Source organism: Phoenix dactylifera, chromosome 2, assembly GCF_009389715.1.
Source record: "Phoenix dactylifera cultivar Barhee BC4 chromosome 2, palm_55x_up_171113_PBpolish2nd_filt_p, whole genome shotgun sequence".
NCBI lineage: Eukaryota > Viridiplantae > Streptophyta > Magnoliopsida > Arecales > Arecaceae > Phoenix > Phoenix dactylifera.
The window spans coordinates 2,154,296-2,172,517 of record NC_052393.1 but is presented as its reverse complement, the minus strand read 5'-3'; the positions used below and the strand labels follow the sequence as shown (position 1 = coordinate 2,172,517).

The 18,222-nt window shown below is 36.9% G+C and overlaps 1 protein-coding gene across 2 annotated transcripts; it reads right to left on the bottom strand.

The window, feature by feature from the left end:
* Positions 1 to 1,162: 1,162 nt before the first annotated feature.
* LOC103716252 (DExH-box ATP-dependent RNA helicase DExH1) lies at positions 1,163 to 16,449 on the bottom strand. Of its 2 annotated transcripts, none has more exons than XM_008804176.4 (16): positions 16,152 to 16,449; positions 13,941 to 14,086; positions 13,449 to 13,552; positions 13,145 to 13,360; positions 12,919 to 13,014; positions 11,101 to 11,376; positions 9,305 to 9,508; positions 9,058 to 9,213; positions 8,535 to 8,627; positions 6,399 to 6,613; positions 5,494 to 5,653; positions 5,134 to 5,407; positions 4,804 to 4,996; positions 4,025 to 4,211; positions 2,448 to 2,816; positions 1,163 to 1,675 (listed from the first exon to the last, which is right to left on the bottom strand). In XM_008804176.4, exons 4-16 carry the CDS (start codon positions 13,352 to 13,354, stop codon positions 1,544 to 1,546), a joined length of 2,565 nt encoding a protein of 854 aa, XP_008802398.1. In that variant the 5' UTR covers positions 13,355 to 13,360; positions 13,449 to 13,552; positions 13,941 to 14,086; positions 16,152 to 16,449; the 3' UTR covers positions 1,163 to 1,543. The 2 variants fall into 2 exon arrangements, with proteins under 2 accessions (XP_008802398.1, XP_008802397.2); XM_008804175.4 differs by having other exon boundaries at positions 13,449 to 13,548.
* Between the last annotated feature and the right edge of the window lie 1,773 nt (positions 16,450 to 18,222).

Sequence of the window (18,222 nt, the reverse complement as noted above, 5' to 3'; positions counted from 1 at the left end):
AAAAAAAAGCTAGCTTGTGGAACAAACTTTGCTTTTTGAGGATTTTGGTGGAGGAGCGTAAATGGCGACAAGTCATGGAAAATGGACGCCTCTTGATTAGTTTTGCAATACACTCATTTGAGTCCAGATTAACAGCTCTCAAATGCCTCCCTCGTCTGGGAAGAAATAAGACAGCAACCATTAAGGGATTTTTTTTTTTGGGTTTGGGTAAGAGAACAATAATGAAGAGAAAGAACAGAAAACTAAATACAACAAAGATAACAAAAACCAGCAACATCCAAGGTAATCAACCGAGCAAGATCTGAAGGGAATGATTGAGTTGGCGACGAAGTCAGTTACAGAACCCATACCAGCCAAAATAATCCACGATCAAATTAGCTTCCCTATATACATGCACTGCTTTGACGGACACATCGAAAATCATATATTTTATATCCTGCAAGCAGTGGAACATCAGGAACATGTGGGTGAGCTTTCGAAATCCAAGAAACTACTGTGGCAGAATTACCTGTTAAGATCAGATCTCTACACTGCAGTTGATAAATAGCTAAGGTGAGCCTCTCCCAAGCTGCTCTTAATTTGGTCAGGATGCCAAAGCAGCCAGAAAGCACCCGGCTGCCTCGAACCCACCATAATCAACCAGCTGGTATGATCTCGGATGATTGTTTCGGAGAGAGCCATCAAAATTCACCTTCAAGAACCCATGGGGATTTTGGTGACTGGGAATCAGACATCCGAGATGAGACAAGGCAAGAACCAAAGCTCAGAGCCTTCGTTACGACCATGCCGTAGCTTTCACAATTCGCGTGATTTGCAGAAGCCTCAAGGCCAGAATGGTAGGCTTAAAGAGTAGGTCGAGAGCACTAGAAATACGTGTCATTTATGAAGTACCAGCTTGGTTCAATGGACGGCTGGCGGGTGCTCTTTCCAAAAGTCCAAAACTCTATACCTCGATGGTCATCCATGACAGCACCAGTCTTATTGTGCAATTAGTTTCATTGAACTAGTGACAAATCTATGGTAAAATCTGGTGACAACGGATCATTTGCATAAAAATATGGAACACTCCGCTAGCTTTAACTTCAACCCTCCCATGGCCTGCAACAATGGAATAAGTAGAATGGCCACTGTAGATTTTTCGGCAAGTCCAGCAAGGGTCACCTATGGTTAAAAAGATTCCATCATCAGCATAAAAACTAAGAAAAATACAACTGAGAGAAATCGTTGCCTATGTTCTGCCTTGCATGAACATCTCACATTCTATAATTCCATGGGAGTTTCATACTCCTTGTATAACAAAGCATAGTTGTTTCAACTGATAATGTCCTTCCTCAAAACCAACATGTACGTTAAAGAGCACTATATTAACTGTAAAATACGGTGGCCTGATGTAATATGCTGCTGGTGCACATTTTTTGTCAGAAAATACAAAGAATAATTCATCAAGAAAGCGAATAGCTGGTGCAGCTCTTCTTGTCATGGAGAAAAAATTAAGGATAGCCCAGAGATTTTCCAAAGAGGTCGATAATCTGCGAAAATCCTTCTAGTGGTAAACATTTTGGTTGTGCAATAACTCAACAGCTGCAGCAACAACAGCCTTTCCCTCTGCAGGGATATCGAGCCCTGGCTCCTCAATTTTCCTCTGCAGAAGTTTGTCGAGTTCTCCTCTTAACCTCTGTCAGAATCAAATAGAACAGCTTTAATAATGCGAAAGAAGAAAGCACACAAGATTTTAAGGCTATGTATATAAGCATCATATTCTGATATATAGAACAAGTTAAAAAGAGTATCGCTCCTTCCCCTTGACCCCTTCTGTTTTCTTCCATCAATTGTTCTTACCTTTCCATCTTCTGAGCAGCCAACAAGCAACAACAATTTTTTTCTTTTAGTGGTTACACTATGGCATTGACATGGTATGCTATTAATTTCATCCGCTCTTTATAATCAGAACTTGATCTTACACATCTACATCTAAGTTAATATGTTATCATGTATGAAGTTTGTTTTGACCTCTTTTCCCCTGTAACAAAAGATTAAACTCATAATTGCTACCAAAAGAAAAAAAAGTATACGACAATGGTCTGCCATACCATCCGATACAGAGCATACCGTACCGTACCGAAAAAAAATTGGTACAAAACTTAATTTCAAGTCGGTACAAACTATGTACTGAGGTGTACTGACCTATACCGAGATATATCGAGGTGCGTACCGGCCCGTACTAAGGCAAACCGACCTATATTGAGGTGTACCGAGATAAATATTGAAAAAAATGATTAGAAAGCTATTTCGGTACAGCGGTGTACCGTACTATACCATACGGAACCGATAAAGTTCCGATACAATACCCGATACCGAAATTGCGGACCTTGTATAGGACCATAATAATTATCATCTAATTTGAACAGCACATGCTGGCATTTCCTGCAATGGTAGCACTTTGTTACCTGAATTAGTTGGACTATGCTTTTTGGTGCAGAGAAATGAAGATAGCCTCCTAGCATCTCGATGCCCTCTCCAGTCTTGCTCGGCATGAGGCTTCCTCCAAAGAGAAGTAAAGCATAATCCGATATATTTGTCGAGTCCCTAATATAAATGCCTGTAGTCTTCACCTTTTCACTATAAACCATGTAAGGCAAAGGGAATAAATGGACCCCTGCATTCACAGAAGATGGATGTATATCGACTTTTCCAACTTCTTTACTGTAGAATGCTGTCCTCTTCCCTCTCCTTTTGCACTGGATGACATTGGGATAAAGCCCAGCACAAAGGACAGCACATACCATTTCCAGATCATCGCCATATTGGTTATATGTCTAGCATGAAAAAGATAACACATGAAAATTAGACATTGCTGAAATAAATGTTTAAAATTATAAATAGCATGGAAAGTAGTGGACCCTGGCATACAGTCAACCTACTACAAGCATGCGTGAGCCTAGTAGCAGAGCCAGGATATTGCTTAAGAGGAAGCAACCATAAAATGGGGAAAAGCATTCACATTACCTAACTAATTTTCATTGTGGAAAGTTAAAAATCAAGTTCATAAACAAACAATGCAACTGATATGGTTTTATCAGATCATTATCAAAACCTAAACTAAAAACGAAATTACAGAAACATGGAAGACTTTAAACATATAGAACTTATTCAGAAGGAAGGCATGCTTGAATGAATGTAAGCAGATGACCGATATTTTTCTCTCTTCACAAACCCAAATTAACATAACAATCTGAAACTAAATTTAACGCTCATAGGAAAAATGAAATAATTAAAGGAAAAAAATGAAGATAAAACAAAAGAAAATATTACTTTCCTTAGAGCTTTGGTTTGAGACTGGGTGAGGTCACGAGACTCAAACCTAGGTCACCGGTATGCAACACCCAGTGACCTTACCAAAAGATTCAGAGCTACTACATTGATTCCTTTGATTTTCAGAATGAAGCCCTACTGCATATGTGGTTGACATTTTTGAGTATATGCTAAAGAAAAAGGTCTACAAGCATATGAAATCAATGTTTCAGACAAGGACTAACATACTGCCCATACCAGCCCCATACCACTCATATGTGTTGTACCAGGAATTGATACGCAATCCCTCTTGAGATGGTTCAGCAGGAAAACTAACCCCGTACCCACTACACCTTTTTTTGATGTTAATTTGAACTGGCTGGTGCTGGCCCCATACCATAGTAGGCACCGTTCTGGCTAGTGACTGGCATGGTCCATACCTCAAGTTTTAAATCCTTTCAGATCAGTTAAAATAGTAAATCAGACAAACCTGGCAGGTGATTACCATCATAAATCACAATGATACCCCAACTTTGCATAAAGTCTTGCAAAAAAGAAGCTAAGATTCTGAAGCAGCCAATGTCAGGTGCCTCTAAATTTTAGGCATAGCCAAGGGACAGTCCTCGAATAACCAAATATGGTACCATGATGCAGGCCAAGTTATCATTTAACTTAAAAGGCGGATATCAGAAACCTTGTGGATGCTCAAGAATTAAGAGTTAGAAATGTATACCTTGACTCCTCTAGCCTTGTTTACAAAACCTATGTCAGATAATAAATCAAGAAACTGATTTCGCATGTCTTCCATCATCTGCAATGTCATGGGGGATAAGAAATTCTCCCAACAGAAAGCACGTTCCCTTCCACTACATTTCGCATCCTTCCATGCTCCAAAAGCTTTTAAAAGAGCTATATGATCACTGCAAAAGGTTTGGAGCCCATCAGACATTTGGACATGCTTTAACCATCAGCAAATACATTTGGTCAATGCGAAGGATTATTATTGAAAGAACATATTAATGAGCTGAAAATATATTCTCTAAAGATCCTACAGAAAATTTATAAAAAAAATACTCCATCATCCTTCATCCATCAGGCAGGTTTTGTTAAACTGTATCTAACAGTTAATTCAGGTATATTTGAGCTAGGAGTAATAAAACTTCAGCAGCTTTCTGCAAACAAGTGGCAACCAAATCATATTCCTGTGCTTAGCACCCATCTGTCATATGAGAATAGCTTTCAAAACTTTTTGATGATCATTTTTCAAAAGGTTAGGGTCTCTAACATGAAAATTGTGATTTTAAATTTTCTATAAACCATGGCAACAGAGCACATACTTTGGAACATTCCATGATTGCCAAAATCATACTGCCAAGTTTCGGCATTCCATTATAGTTGAATTCTAAAAGTCAATGGGCAGACATTAACAATATCATAAGATTAACCAAACGTATCTCAGTAAATCCTACAAAAAGTTTACAAAGCACAGCTGAGTGGAGTGGATAAAATGACCTGCAAGAATCACCAGCAAAGGATCTCTTTGCAGCATCTGCTTCCTCTTTCCTGTTCATTGGTAGGACAAATGGGTCTCGATGTGCAAGAGCAGCAGCAATTGTCAATGCTGGATCTAGACATTGGAATACAGATCCAATGAGCAGCATTTTTCCAATATTTGGATCCAATGGCAGTGTACAAAGATGACGTCCTGCATTAGTTGGAAAAAATCAATAACAACACTAACAAAGTAATCATAAAAGCAATGATTCATAAGAAAACTAGAATTAATAATGACAAAATACTGTAATCTAGTGGCAATATGTTTTATATTGCATATATACAGACCGAGAGGAGTGAGTTCCTCCATTTCATCTAGTGCCCCTATTGTTTTGAGAAGTTCGAGTGCATTTTTAACGGAGAGTGGATCAGGTGGCTGAAGTGCCTTGGCTAAGAATGTGGCAACTGCTCCAAGCTGTAGGCTTTTAATATTAAGGCATAGTTCTTGCAATGGAGTTCGAAGAATTTCAGGCAATTGATATTGTGGCATTGCATCATGTATAACTTTTGGGTACAGCCTATAGCAAACACCAGGTTGAACACGCCCTGCACGCCCCCGCCTCTGTATGAACAGCCCCCGCATGAACTATCAGATATGAGTCTTCATTGACAATCAATGTAACTACAAGGTTCAAAAAATTGATTTACCTGATGTGCTGAAGCCTTTGATATCCATGATGGTAACAAGCATGCCAACTTATTCAGAGCATCATAACTTGTTTCCTTTGCCTTCCCACAGTCAATAACATACACAACATCATCTATAGTAATACTGCTTTCTGCTATATTTGTTGCTAGAACAATTTTCCTGCAATTATTAACAGAATATAGCAAATGAATCATTGATTTCTTTAAATAATTCAGTGAGGATCTTAACATAAGTTTATATGGCTTTGAACATGTCTGATCGCTAGGAGGAACTTTTTGTGCCACTATTTTTGAAATGAATATAAAAGCAATATGCAAATCAAAAGCACAAGATGAACAACAAATGTCCATGGTGCAAAAAGCTTCCATGTCTTTCCAGATTCTAATAAGCCAAACCAATGCTCAGGTTATTTTTAAGAAATTATTGTGTTCTTAGAAATACACTTTCTGCGATAGCATTAATTAAATGTTAGTTGTTTTCATGAGCTTGAGTTTTTTAGGTAATTTATCCAGCAATGATATAAACAAAAACAAGTCCAATGTCTACAACTGTATATACAAATGCTACCATCCACTCAAAGTGCATGAGCTGCTGAGATGCAATAAGATGTCTTTAAGCTTGTCTTATTCATACAAGATGTTCTCATTTCTCATTATCATATCTACATAGCAAGTAGTTTCCCACTATTCTTAGCATTGCATGATGCACATAAAACCAATGATATATCATATTTCATGGAACATCAAAGCAATAAATATAATAGAATGAATCAAATCAGGTGCATTATGTACATAAACCAAAAGCTCAGAAAGTGACATCCATAATAGTACTTGATTACAAAATCTCTCACATAATGAGTCATTCATAACAAATGTTTAGGAAATAGAAAATGAAGAGCACTTGCCTCATATTACTTGGTGGTCTGTCAAAAATTTCGCGCTGATTTACAGTTGGCATGGAACCATGCAATGGAAGAACTAGAAACTTGCTAGAATTCCCGAGGAAACTGTTCCCCTTAATTTTGTCGAGCAGCTTAGATATCTCATCCCAACCCGTAAGGAACACTAGGATTGCTCCATCTTTTTCATGGCGGCAAATATATTCTATTGTTGCTTCCACCTAAAACATATGGTATAATCAGCTAGTATACAAGATTGGGCAATTAATATAAATTTAAGAAGCAGAAAGTGGCAGTATAAAAGGGTTTCTAGGAAAAAAGATATGGCATCCCTATAGCCAATGACATTAGAAGAAAACTATTTTTGGGCAAACGAAAATCAGGTTCCATGAAGCATATAAATATCTAGCAAACAATGTGCATGAGATCCAACGAGACTAGGGACATTACCATAAATGCCAACAGATTTGTGCATGCAGGGAAGCATGAAAAAGCATAAAGCTAAAATTATGATTTACAAAACACTCTAATATGGAAGAAGAAAGAACCATCAAGAAGACTGAACCATTTTGGTAAGAAAAAAAAAATCATGAAATCGTGGTTACTGTAAAGCATGCTAAGACTGCTGCAACAACAATTATATTAAAACTTCATGGTAACTTCATCTAAAATCAATAAGCCTTATCTTATCAACTTCACATAATTATTAGGAACCTTCCTCACTGTTAATAACGCCGAAGGGCTGTTTTTACTCCCATCAATCTGAGTACGTCCTCGGTCCTCCAGCTGTTTACAGCCCTTCCAATCATGTGAAAATTGAAAGCTGCGTCTTTAGACTAAATAACTTTGTGTTTGCTATTTTGATGACATGAGTCAAGGCATACATCTATCACTCTTCAGGCAGGTGCCAGTGATGCCAAACATTCATCCCAAATCAAAATGTTCATTGTAATGTGTACTAATGATATCTTCATTCATTAACACTGGTTGAGATGAACATTTTACCATAGTTGTAGAAATTAATAGAAAACCAGGGAAACAAGATACATATATACTATGGGTCTCTTTGTAATTTTACTAATCTGATGTTTAGTAATTAGGTTCATGTGTATCCTACTTCATACCCCCTGAAAAAGACACTAGCTTCCATGGGTCGTCATGATGGAGGCTATTGTTTTCCTTCACAATTGCTTCCTCCAGCTACTATGAGGAAATCAATGACACATGAATTTACAATGATCCACAAGGAGCGTGTTTGGCAAATTGATGATAATTCAAAAACAAGACAAGGAAAGAGACAACTTTTCCCTAAAGATGAAATTACATGGCTATAATGTTTCATCTCCAAGAAACTTTCACAATATGATAGCTTATTCTTGAGCTGTCCATGGTAATGAAATCCCAGGAAAAAGCATTTTCATTATTGGACACTTAGGGCATGTTTGGTGCCGCTTGGAAGAAGCCTTTTTTATAACTTTTAAAGTAGACAAAGCATTTCATAAAGAAAAAAAAAGTGTTTGGTAATGTCATTTGAGAAATTCTTCTAGAACAGGTATTAGCAAAACAAGCGCTTTTAGGAGAAGCTAGAAATTTAACCTCGAGTTTCTTCTTTTCTGAGATTATACCAAAAGGCAAGGTTTTCTGTACCGACCCATACCGCCTGGTATTGGGCAAATTTTACCCATCTGATAAGTTGGTATATTAGGGGGCTCAATACAGTACTGTACTGACACATGGTACAGTTGCTGTCTTGCCTCCAGCAGTGTACCATGCATCAGTATGGGTGTGTACAGTATCGATGCAACCCATACCTGTAACCTACAAATATGGGTCCAATAATAAGACTAAAAGCCATGCCAAAACGCATTTTTCATTTAAGAACTTGAATGGATGAGAATTTTGAAAATTACTTTTAAAAAAAGCAGAAGCAACACCAAACACATCTTTAAAGCTTCAAGATTGTCTAAGGGTCATAAGAATCAAGCAATTCTGCATTTCTCCATCAACCGAATATTTGTACCTTTATTACAAAAAATAAAATATGACCAGGATGAAGTTATCTCAGAGAAAATAAATCTGCATGCAAGCATATTTAATAGAAGAACTTTACAGAGAATTACTAATAAATTCGAAGTTACTTACAAGACCCAAATCTAGTTGCACACCATCCCAGGTTTCGAGAGATTGCCTTGTAGATATGCTGTAGTTTTTGTATTGGGCATCAATATCAACATCCTACATGTAAAAAAAGAAAAAAAATGATACTGTAACCTTAGACAACCAAGAAAGAATAAAATACCAGAGTATGATCAAAAAGCAGTCGAATCCATTGCTACATAAGGAAACTACCCATTAAGAAGAGGTACTAAAATATGTGTCAGCAAAAGGGTAAGACTAGGGTAGCATGAATGGGAGTTGTGAAAATAAATTTGAAAAAGCTTGCAATAATACCAGGCAGTGGCTCTCAATAGGAATATCTTGGAAATAAGGATTATAATAATTATGGTTATGGTTAAGCAGAAAAGGCGTAGTGCATATGCATATATAAGCAGAAAAGGAAAAGATGTTGAGTTTTTGACTTCGCGGAAATAATTAGTTGTTTTGCATTGACTAAAATTTCAGCACAGAATATAAGAATGATATTCAGATATGAATTTGGATTCACCTCAAACATCTCAGTCAATGGATCATTTTTGGTTGATGGTTGTCTTCTTCTTCTTCTTGAGTTCGCCTGAAAATTGTCAAACTCTGACTTAATCTTGTACCGTGTTTTCTCCAGAACATCTTCCAGAAACGCTTCTGCTACAGGATAAGTCAGCCCCTGTAAAAGCATAAAGTCATTGAATAGTATTGTGGAAGACATGATCCAAGTCAATTCCTTTGTTCTATGTGTGGGTTATATGATACTATACTGGTATATGGATGATTGGTGCATTCCCAAAGTATGTAGAGAAGAGCTCAGCATTTATTGTGGCGCTCATTAATATTAGACGAAGATCCGGACGCCTGGGCAGAAGGTCACGCAAAATTATAATAAGGAAATCCTCATTCATACCCCTTTCATGAATTTCATCCACCAGTAAATGACTGACACCTCCTAAATATGGCTCCTGAACCTGCCATCCATAAAGTAGCAAAAGGTAAGATTTGAAATAGATTATGCCTAGATGTAGAATAATAATATGCAAAGCATAATTCAAACAAAAGCAAACCAATAAGTTTCATGGCGGTAAGGTTCTGATCAGCTCTAGGCAAAATATTAAAATAATTGTTTCATTCAAAACAGTCCAAAGCTTTGGCACAAAGGGAAGATATCTGTTATAACCCTGGTTTCAACTCTATCTCTTTCAAAACTCTTACGCTTATGTTGCATTATTTTGCTTCAAATGAATTTTCAGGCACGCCAATAACTCTTGCTCAATTTCTCCCCCCCCCCAAAAAAAACATTTTTTTCCACCAAAAAAAAATATGGAAGGATGCTAACATTATTTCCTTACTAGTTGATCCATCTGCTAATACAAGTTTCTTGACATAAAGATGATAATTGGAAGAGAGTATTTTATTTGCAACCTTCAATGTTCCTATATACAGCTATCTTGTCCTTGATCCCTGGTTTCTAGAAACTCAAAAAAACTCAATGGATTAAATTTACATAGTTTATAAAAAGGAAACTGCTATGTTTCCTAAGAACCCTCCAGAAAGGGTGTAAAAATGGTTCTCTTCACACCATATACAGAGGGTTGGTTGTTAATTTAGGATCACAGAGCCAGCTAATATGTTTGATGGTTCAGAAAAGAACCATGAGCTGAACATTTTGGGGAGGTTTCGGGGGAGAACAAATATTTTGCTCATAAAAGTGAGCATCACAATATTTGATGCATATGAGAAAATAAAGTAGTGAAAATGTTGGTAGAAGGAGGTAGAATATATTATTCGACAGAACTGGGACATCTAAACTTGAACATAGGCATGGAAGACCTAATATGTAGTTTTATAAAAAAACATAGCGGAGATAAAAATTGCAATGTACCTCAGCCTTTGTCCCTTCATTGTTAGCCTGACGTGGATAACCACATCCAAGCTATCTTATATGCTAGGGCTAGTGCAATATTAAAGATAGCCTACAAGGTTTTATTTCAATCTTGAGGTTGTAGAACAAACCCAAATTAACCAAACCACTAAAGAAGAGAAAAAGATGATGCGAGCAACCAACTTATGAACCATAGCAACAGCTATGCCCATCAATAATACTGTACAATTTTATTCACTTAATGAATAGCTGACACAATGCTGAGAGTTATTTAATCAGAAAATCTAGCAAACTCTTACTTGTGTTACACACAGAAGACAGGACATTGAAAACATGCTGTTTCTTCAACCTCTCTGGCAAATATCAAGTTCAGCAGCATAAGATGATATAGTTTTAATTTCTTAAAATTTAAATATTCATAGATGGGGAAAAAATGATTAAAGTGTCATATAAGAATAGGAAAATAATAAGAATGATCGAAATAGAACCACAAGGAATAGGGTGTAGCTGTTTTAAGTTGCCCAAAAAAGCAGTATCAACAACTCGAAAATCAAATGCCCAACAAACTAAAGTTTATCAGGTATTGATCTCATTAAAAAAAATGAAATTAATTAAAACAAAAACAGATAACAGCATCATGGCAGGAATAGACATTCAAATGGGAAATATCCTCAGTACCAGTCTCCGAAGCAGTACTCCAGTTGTGCAAAATAGAAGACGTGTTTGAGCTGAACGTTTTGCTTCCAATCGGATCTGGTAACCAACAGTTTCTCCAAGATTCTCACCCCTTTCAGATGCAATTCGTGCTGCAACAGATATAGCAGATATTCGACGTGGTTGAGTACATATTATGTTGCACTCTGCCCCACGAAGACGTTCTATTTCCTCCTCCAGTATGAACTGAGGTAGCTGTGTAGTTTTGCCACAACCAGTCTCTCCAGATACAACAAGTACCTAGACTCCCAGAACAAATTGGAATGTCAAGTAATCACAAATTATAAAGCAACTTTAAGAAAAGGACACTTGCTCTAAGAAAAAGACAACTTGAATACATTCAATATGCTTGAACAAGTTAAACAGTTAATATGAGAGGTTTCTGAGAAAGGGAGTCAGTTCATGAAAAAGTACAAAAAGGGAACAAGAACTTTGTAAGCATACCAAATTAGTTGAAAGAGATTACTAAGCTACTATAAGTTGGACAACAGTTTTATATGGGTAAGCAGCATTGCTCCCTTACTGATAGCATTTAAATTTTGTGTATCTAAAATAAAGGTGAAGATTGATGCTGGTTATGAAATCAATAGTTTGTGCAAATAGCTATGTGATAGCCAAAGAAGGATATATTTCCCATTGCAGAATAAAATCAATTCTCATCTATGATGATGCGATAACTATCTAATGGTTGATATTAGCATCCATTTCTTTGTTATAAAAAAAAGAGGTGATGAAGTATAAAAGATACTTTTCTATTAAGCATGGGAGGTACTCAGATAGGCCTTCTGATGAACAAAATATTTAAATATTATAAATTTAATCTAGAACTTATAGTTACCATTATATGTACTAGCAAAGAGGCACATATAATGCATGATTAAAACAAATAAAATAAGTCTATAAACTATTCAGATTACTGTATTAGATACAAACAGTTAAAATGGAATAAATTGGAAATTAAAAAAAACTAAATTAAATTCAAAAATTATGAGACAATATAGAAAATAAAGAATAAAAGAACATGATACAAATATATTAATCTAAAAGTGCAAAATGGGAACTAGGAATGCAAAGTAGTACAAAAAAATCCATAAAGTAGAAAATGAATATCAAAATAAAATAAAATAAAAAACAGAATTGACAAAATAGATTATACCTACAAGTAAAACTAGAATGAACATACAGAAAAACAACAAAAAAATAAAAGCAAACAAAAAGAAGTGCAAAACAAGAACTAAAATAAGAAGAAAATAATATAGGGAAAGTATTAAAACATCAATTGAGATATGCAGCTTCAGGTAAGGGTAGCAATGGGTCAAGTTGGGTGAACATGAGGGTCGGGTTGGATAACTATCAACTCGAACTTGATCCATTTATTAAACAAATCAAATATCCAAAATTGAACTTGACCTCTTTATTAAATAGGTAACCCGGCCAAACCCATATATCCTATTTAATAAACAGGTTGGATCATGCTAAAGAGTTTAACGGTTTAAATAGGTTAAATAGCTCTCGAACTGCTCAAGTCATGACTTTTCAACCCGATCCAATTATTAAACATGTTAAAATAGGCTAGATAGCTCAGGACTCTAAACATGAATCCAACCCATTTAATGAACAGGTTAAGTTGGGTCAACCTATTTACAACTTGGACTTGTTTGTGCCAAAACTTAACCTGCTTATCTCACGTTAGTTGAAGGTCAGGTTGGCGGGCTGGATCATAAATTGTCATCCTAGCTTTAGGCTAATTTGTTCTTTCCAGATCACAAAAGCATCTTATACCTGATTATCTGCTATAGCTTTTAAAAATTCATCTTTCACTTTGAATGCTGGTAGTTTCTCCCTGAAAGACTGCATTGCTCTTGCACTTGGGGTTGCCTGTTAAAAAAAAAAGACAGTTTAAATGATAAGTGGCTGAGACTTGACTCACAGTCCAAAGCAACCTTGTTCATCTCATTTCATGCAGCATTTGGATAGTGAAGCAAATTAGTGGCTTCTACAGATGTACCTTCCGAGAGTGTTGCAAGTCCCTAAGTTCAATATTGAACTTCTCCTTGAAGGCATTATCATCTTCTGTTAATTCAGGTTTAGATACAGCCATGTTAGGCACAGATTGTCTGGCCATCTGAATGGATGTGCTGGCGGTATCATTAATAGTCAATGTTTCTTTTGATCTAGCTAAGAGGTTTTCCACTCTTCTCTCAGTCTCTGTAGACATCTTAATCTGCACAGATGTGATGGATAACAAAACAATGTTATCTCTGCATCCGGATATAATATGTAACCGACTAATAAATTAAAATATGATATACCTCTTTCTGTGTTGATCCATGTCGTTCATCAAGATCGGCCCGGTAATCTGGCAAAGGAACTTTGCTAAACACAAGTGTCTTTCCTTTGTTGTATGCATGGCTTTCTTCCCCCAAATAAGTAAACCATAAAAAGGAAAGGATCATCAGATGTAGATCTTGGCTGCTTGCAGTCTATTAACAAGTAGATAACAGCCAAAGCAAGAAGAGTTCCAGACACAAGCAAGAAGGCTCAAAATTCTAGGCACTGACAGTAATCTGACACAGATGCATAGAATGGTTTTTCCTTGAATAACAGAGAGCATTGAACAACATCATGTTTGATAATAGAGCGACAATATAGTTTATATAATCATATTCTGAGCAGTAAAAAATAAGAAATGAAACTATAGTAGAAACCATAGGATAATGTACAGTATAAAAGACTGATTTGAAAGGAATAGAATATGCTATTTAAGTGAAACAACCAAAGCAAACAAAATTAAAAATCCTTACAAGTGCAGGCCTTGTCTTTGAGCCATATCTGCAAGAACATTCTGCCCATCACGCCCGAAATTCCGCTTAACTATCAGCTCCTGCTGCCCGCCTTCCTTCAATTGTTTTATTTTGTTCCACCATTCATTCTCATCCAGCTTTTCCACCTGAAAGAGGTACAAGCAAGCAACATGGATCAACTCGTTATATTAGAATAGTAGCACAGATCAAAACTTTAACATTAAAAAATTAAAGTTTAATCCCTATAGAATGAACTGATGAGGAGGTTTCCAGGTTATGGGACAGCCGTAACAAAAGTTAGCAAGTTAACAATAAAATAATAAGCTTGATATCTATCAAACCAGAGTCTGTTGATTTGGGCCGGTGAGTGTGGGAGAGCTGGTTTAGAAGTAGGAAAATTCAATAACAGATAACAGAGGAAGGGCAAGGACAGAGGAAAAAAACCATGCGTCCAGTACAGAAGTTAAGACAGGGACCTAATATTGTTGTTTGGAGGAATTTTTGACTATTCCCAACAAGGAAGAATGGCTACATAAACATCTTCCATTCAGTACAAAAAGGAAGGACTGACATCGCATAACTGATAAGAATGAGTTCATAAAAGACAGTTGGTTGTTACAGCTTCCGATATCAACAAGCATAGAAGCTTGTGTGTTAATGAATAGTATCTCGGTCTCAATGATGAGGCTGTATTGAGCCCTTTTAATATCAAAATAAAGTTGTAGATATCCTTGTCCATGTTTATATGATCATGAGGCTCACTATGATGAGAAGGTGAATAGCCATACCTTGATATTCAACATGGGGGTAACTCCATGGCATATGGAGATTAAGGAAGTTCTGGTGAAGAAAACTGAGACAGCATCATCTAATATCCTAGCTTTGCACCATTTTAGGTCATAGAAAAGGAGGGGAACATTACTGACCTAAAGGTTGTCCAGATATTTGAATTTGCCTCCAGGCAAGACATATGCAAGAAAATTCAAATCATCTAATGATATTGTGATGGATCACATTTATCACCTCATGTTACATTTTAGAAAGATGCTTTGATGTATCGTAAACATATGCAAGCTAAAACTATAGGACTTAGAAAGGATGAGTGGAAGATACTCCTCAAGTGGCAAAGATGATGAAGGAACATAGCCTAAAACCTGAGTTTAAAGAGAAGCCTGATAAGAATACTATTATAGTCCTCAATTGCATTAGTCAAGGATGTTGTCTTTTACAAAGTCATAAAATGAAGTGTGAAAGGTGAGAAAGGTGAGAATGAAGGCACATAGTAGCAAGGAAGTTCATATTCCCTTTTTGTTTTCTCTATGAGGATTTAAAGACCCAAACTTCATAATGGACATGATAATATACTCCAGACAAAAGGTTAGAAGTCAAGGTAACACATAGCATACGAAGCTTCTCTAAATTTTGATCAGAAGAATGAGATTCCCATAGCACTAGCAGTATGTGTATAGCACCTAAGATGCATTATCAATCTCCAGAAATAATTATATCTTACAACAAAAGACCCTGTTATAATCTATTCACCATTATAAACTTTTTACAATCTATTCACCAATTGGACCATTGACACTAAGTCCAGAGTAACACAAACGCCCCCCTTTACTAAAAAGTTTGATCTGTATGGTTGTCACTACGCTAGACAACCTCCACAAATTTGGCTTCTTCTTTTTTCAGAAAAAAAAAAGAAGAAGAAGAAAAAAAAGGAGATACAGCCAAGATCTTGTCAATCTTTCCTTCCATTACGAAGGAAGAAAGAAATAACCTAGCGGCTAAGCTGAAAACATACCTTGAAGGACAACCTGAAGACCCAACAACGTTTTGCAACTTCGTCATAATTGAAAGAGGGGAGTCCTCCATGATCAGGGATAGCTTAACAGAGAGCACCTAAAGACTCTAATCACGAGAAATTTCAAAAACTAGATTGATGATTCCGAACATCAAATCTCTAAAGAAGATTCTTGACCAAGAAATTAGTCCAACCCATGGAATACCAAGAACTCCAACTGAGAGAGGTGGGTGAATCAAGTTTGAAAAACCGAATACAAGGGGCCTAATGAGGGTGAGTTATACTCTAGGAATTAAAAACTCTTTCTTTTAAGAATTGCGTGCTAAAAGAACATATATGTACACGGTTATGAAATAGAAAAGAAGAACGGGGAAAGGGACATTGAAAGAGGGGGGGAAGGGTGTCACCTCGCCGGCCATCTGCCGGAGGCGCTCGGCTCTCCACTGGGGATCCCACCACCGCTGCTCCCCGCGGCCTCCGCCGCCACCCCTTCCCCCGCCGCCCCTGCCGCCGCCGCCACCTCTTCCGCCGCCTCCTCTTCCGCCGCCGCCTCCACCTCTTCCGCCGCCGCCTCTGCGGCCGCCCTGGTAGTTGGGGCGGTACGACATGGCACAAGGATGCCGAAGAGCGATCCCCAGGGGAAGACGGAGACGCAGAGGGTTTGTCCAATAAGCCAAGGTGCGGTGACCACAGCCAACGGACATTAGGAAAAAACCAGGACGAACTTATAGGGCAACTTTATACGGTGGTTTCTGGAACGGCTGAGCCCATGGGATTAGGCTTATGTGCGACTGTAGCTATAAATTCCCGGTCCGGCCCAACTTTAGCCCTATCACGTGCTAAAAGCATGTCTTCTGTCAGGGGAACAGCACGTGTGAGACGCACGTGGTGTGCCGGATGCAAGAGGGTACACGAACGGTTGGTGATCGCATAAAAAGTGAGCATGGATGGATATGATTCCTGTTTGTAAATGCACCTTCGACTTTTGGATTATACAGTAAAGCGTCAGTTGAGTATCACTCCGATGAGCAAATTAAATTATGCGCACGTTTCTTGCTAGAGAAAATGATAAATATAGTACACCTTGGGAATTTGAGTTCATGGAGACAAAGTGTCATTGATAATAGTAATTCAAGTGTAGTTCAATCTCTAGGAATTAGATGGTCAATTTTTACAAGCAAGAATTATTTTTCTTTCCGGATGCAGAAGCATAAATATACATGTATTCTCAACACGCAAGAATGTTTACATGGTTTAATGTAATTAGACAAAACTTGTCACAAAAATACATAATATTTTTATAAGGTTGCAAGTAGATTGGATTAACTTGATTTTCATCTAGAATCAATCTAACCTTGATCTAGTACAATCGAATAGGAGTTAATTAGATTAGGCTCGAATTCAGAAACATGACCCATTTCATATGTAGATTAGGTTTGGAGTCTTAAATTCTCAATCGGAATGCAAATTGACTCGAATTGATCCCAAGTAGGTATATTATTATGTATATGAAATTAGTCTTTATTTCACGATATAATTTGTCGAGAATATATATTGTTTATTATAATTTTGTATGGTTGTCGATCAAATTTTAGTCTTTATAATATTTACATGTTGTTTACTACTGTTTTATTGCATGATATGTTTATAATATATTTAAGTAACAAACTTACATATATTTATAATAGTTTGTGCTTGGATTACTTTTGATTTAATTTGACCCAAAATCTAATGGATTAATAAAATTAATATCGCTTCTCATCTAATCAAGCCCGGAGGTTACTAATTTAGGTTTTTTTTTTTTTTTTACCTGATTCAAATATGAGTTAGATCTGGGTTATCTCCATTCCTGATCCCTCCAAGCCACTTCCATCCCTATTCTTTAGCGATGCTTGTTTATCAAGCCTATAAAAAGAATAATCAAAACAAGCCCTATGCATCTTGTCCTTTATATTACCACCACATCTATTAGCCATCACTTGCCCTTATTGCTGCGACCATTAAACACTTGGTATATTTTTCATATCTCTTTTAGAAATTCTAGTCAGGCTACATTCCAGGTTTTGATATTTTTCATTTTGTTTTCTTTTTACATTTTGCAAGAGAAAGCTATAATACAATGAAGTGCTCTGTATCAGGAGAATTGAAGAAGAAAATTGCTAAATATTTATGTGCATGCATGAATCTCATCCACATTTAGCATCAACCATACTTTCCCTCTTATTTATAGTTGAAGTTTGGATGGAACTCAAATTGCATATGGTTGATTTACTTGAATCCATTGTTGTATTTGGATCAAGGCAACTTCTTAAACCTTTCCCTTGTATCCCATTGGGATGGTGAAAACTGCTAGGAGGAGTGGCAGCCAAGGAGGGGACTAAGATAGGAGGCAAGAGAGAAGGTAGGATGGTGAAAGATAGGATCTACAAGGGCATTGCAGATTTGCAGCTTGATTTGTAGCTCGAGGTCCAGCTGCGG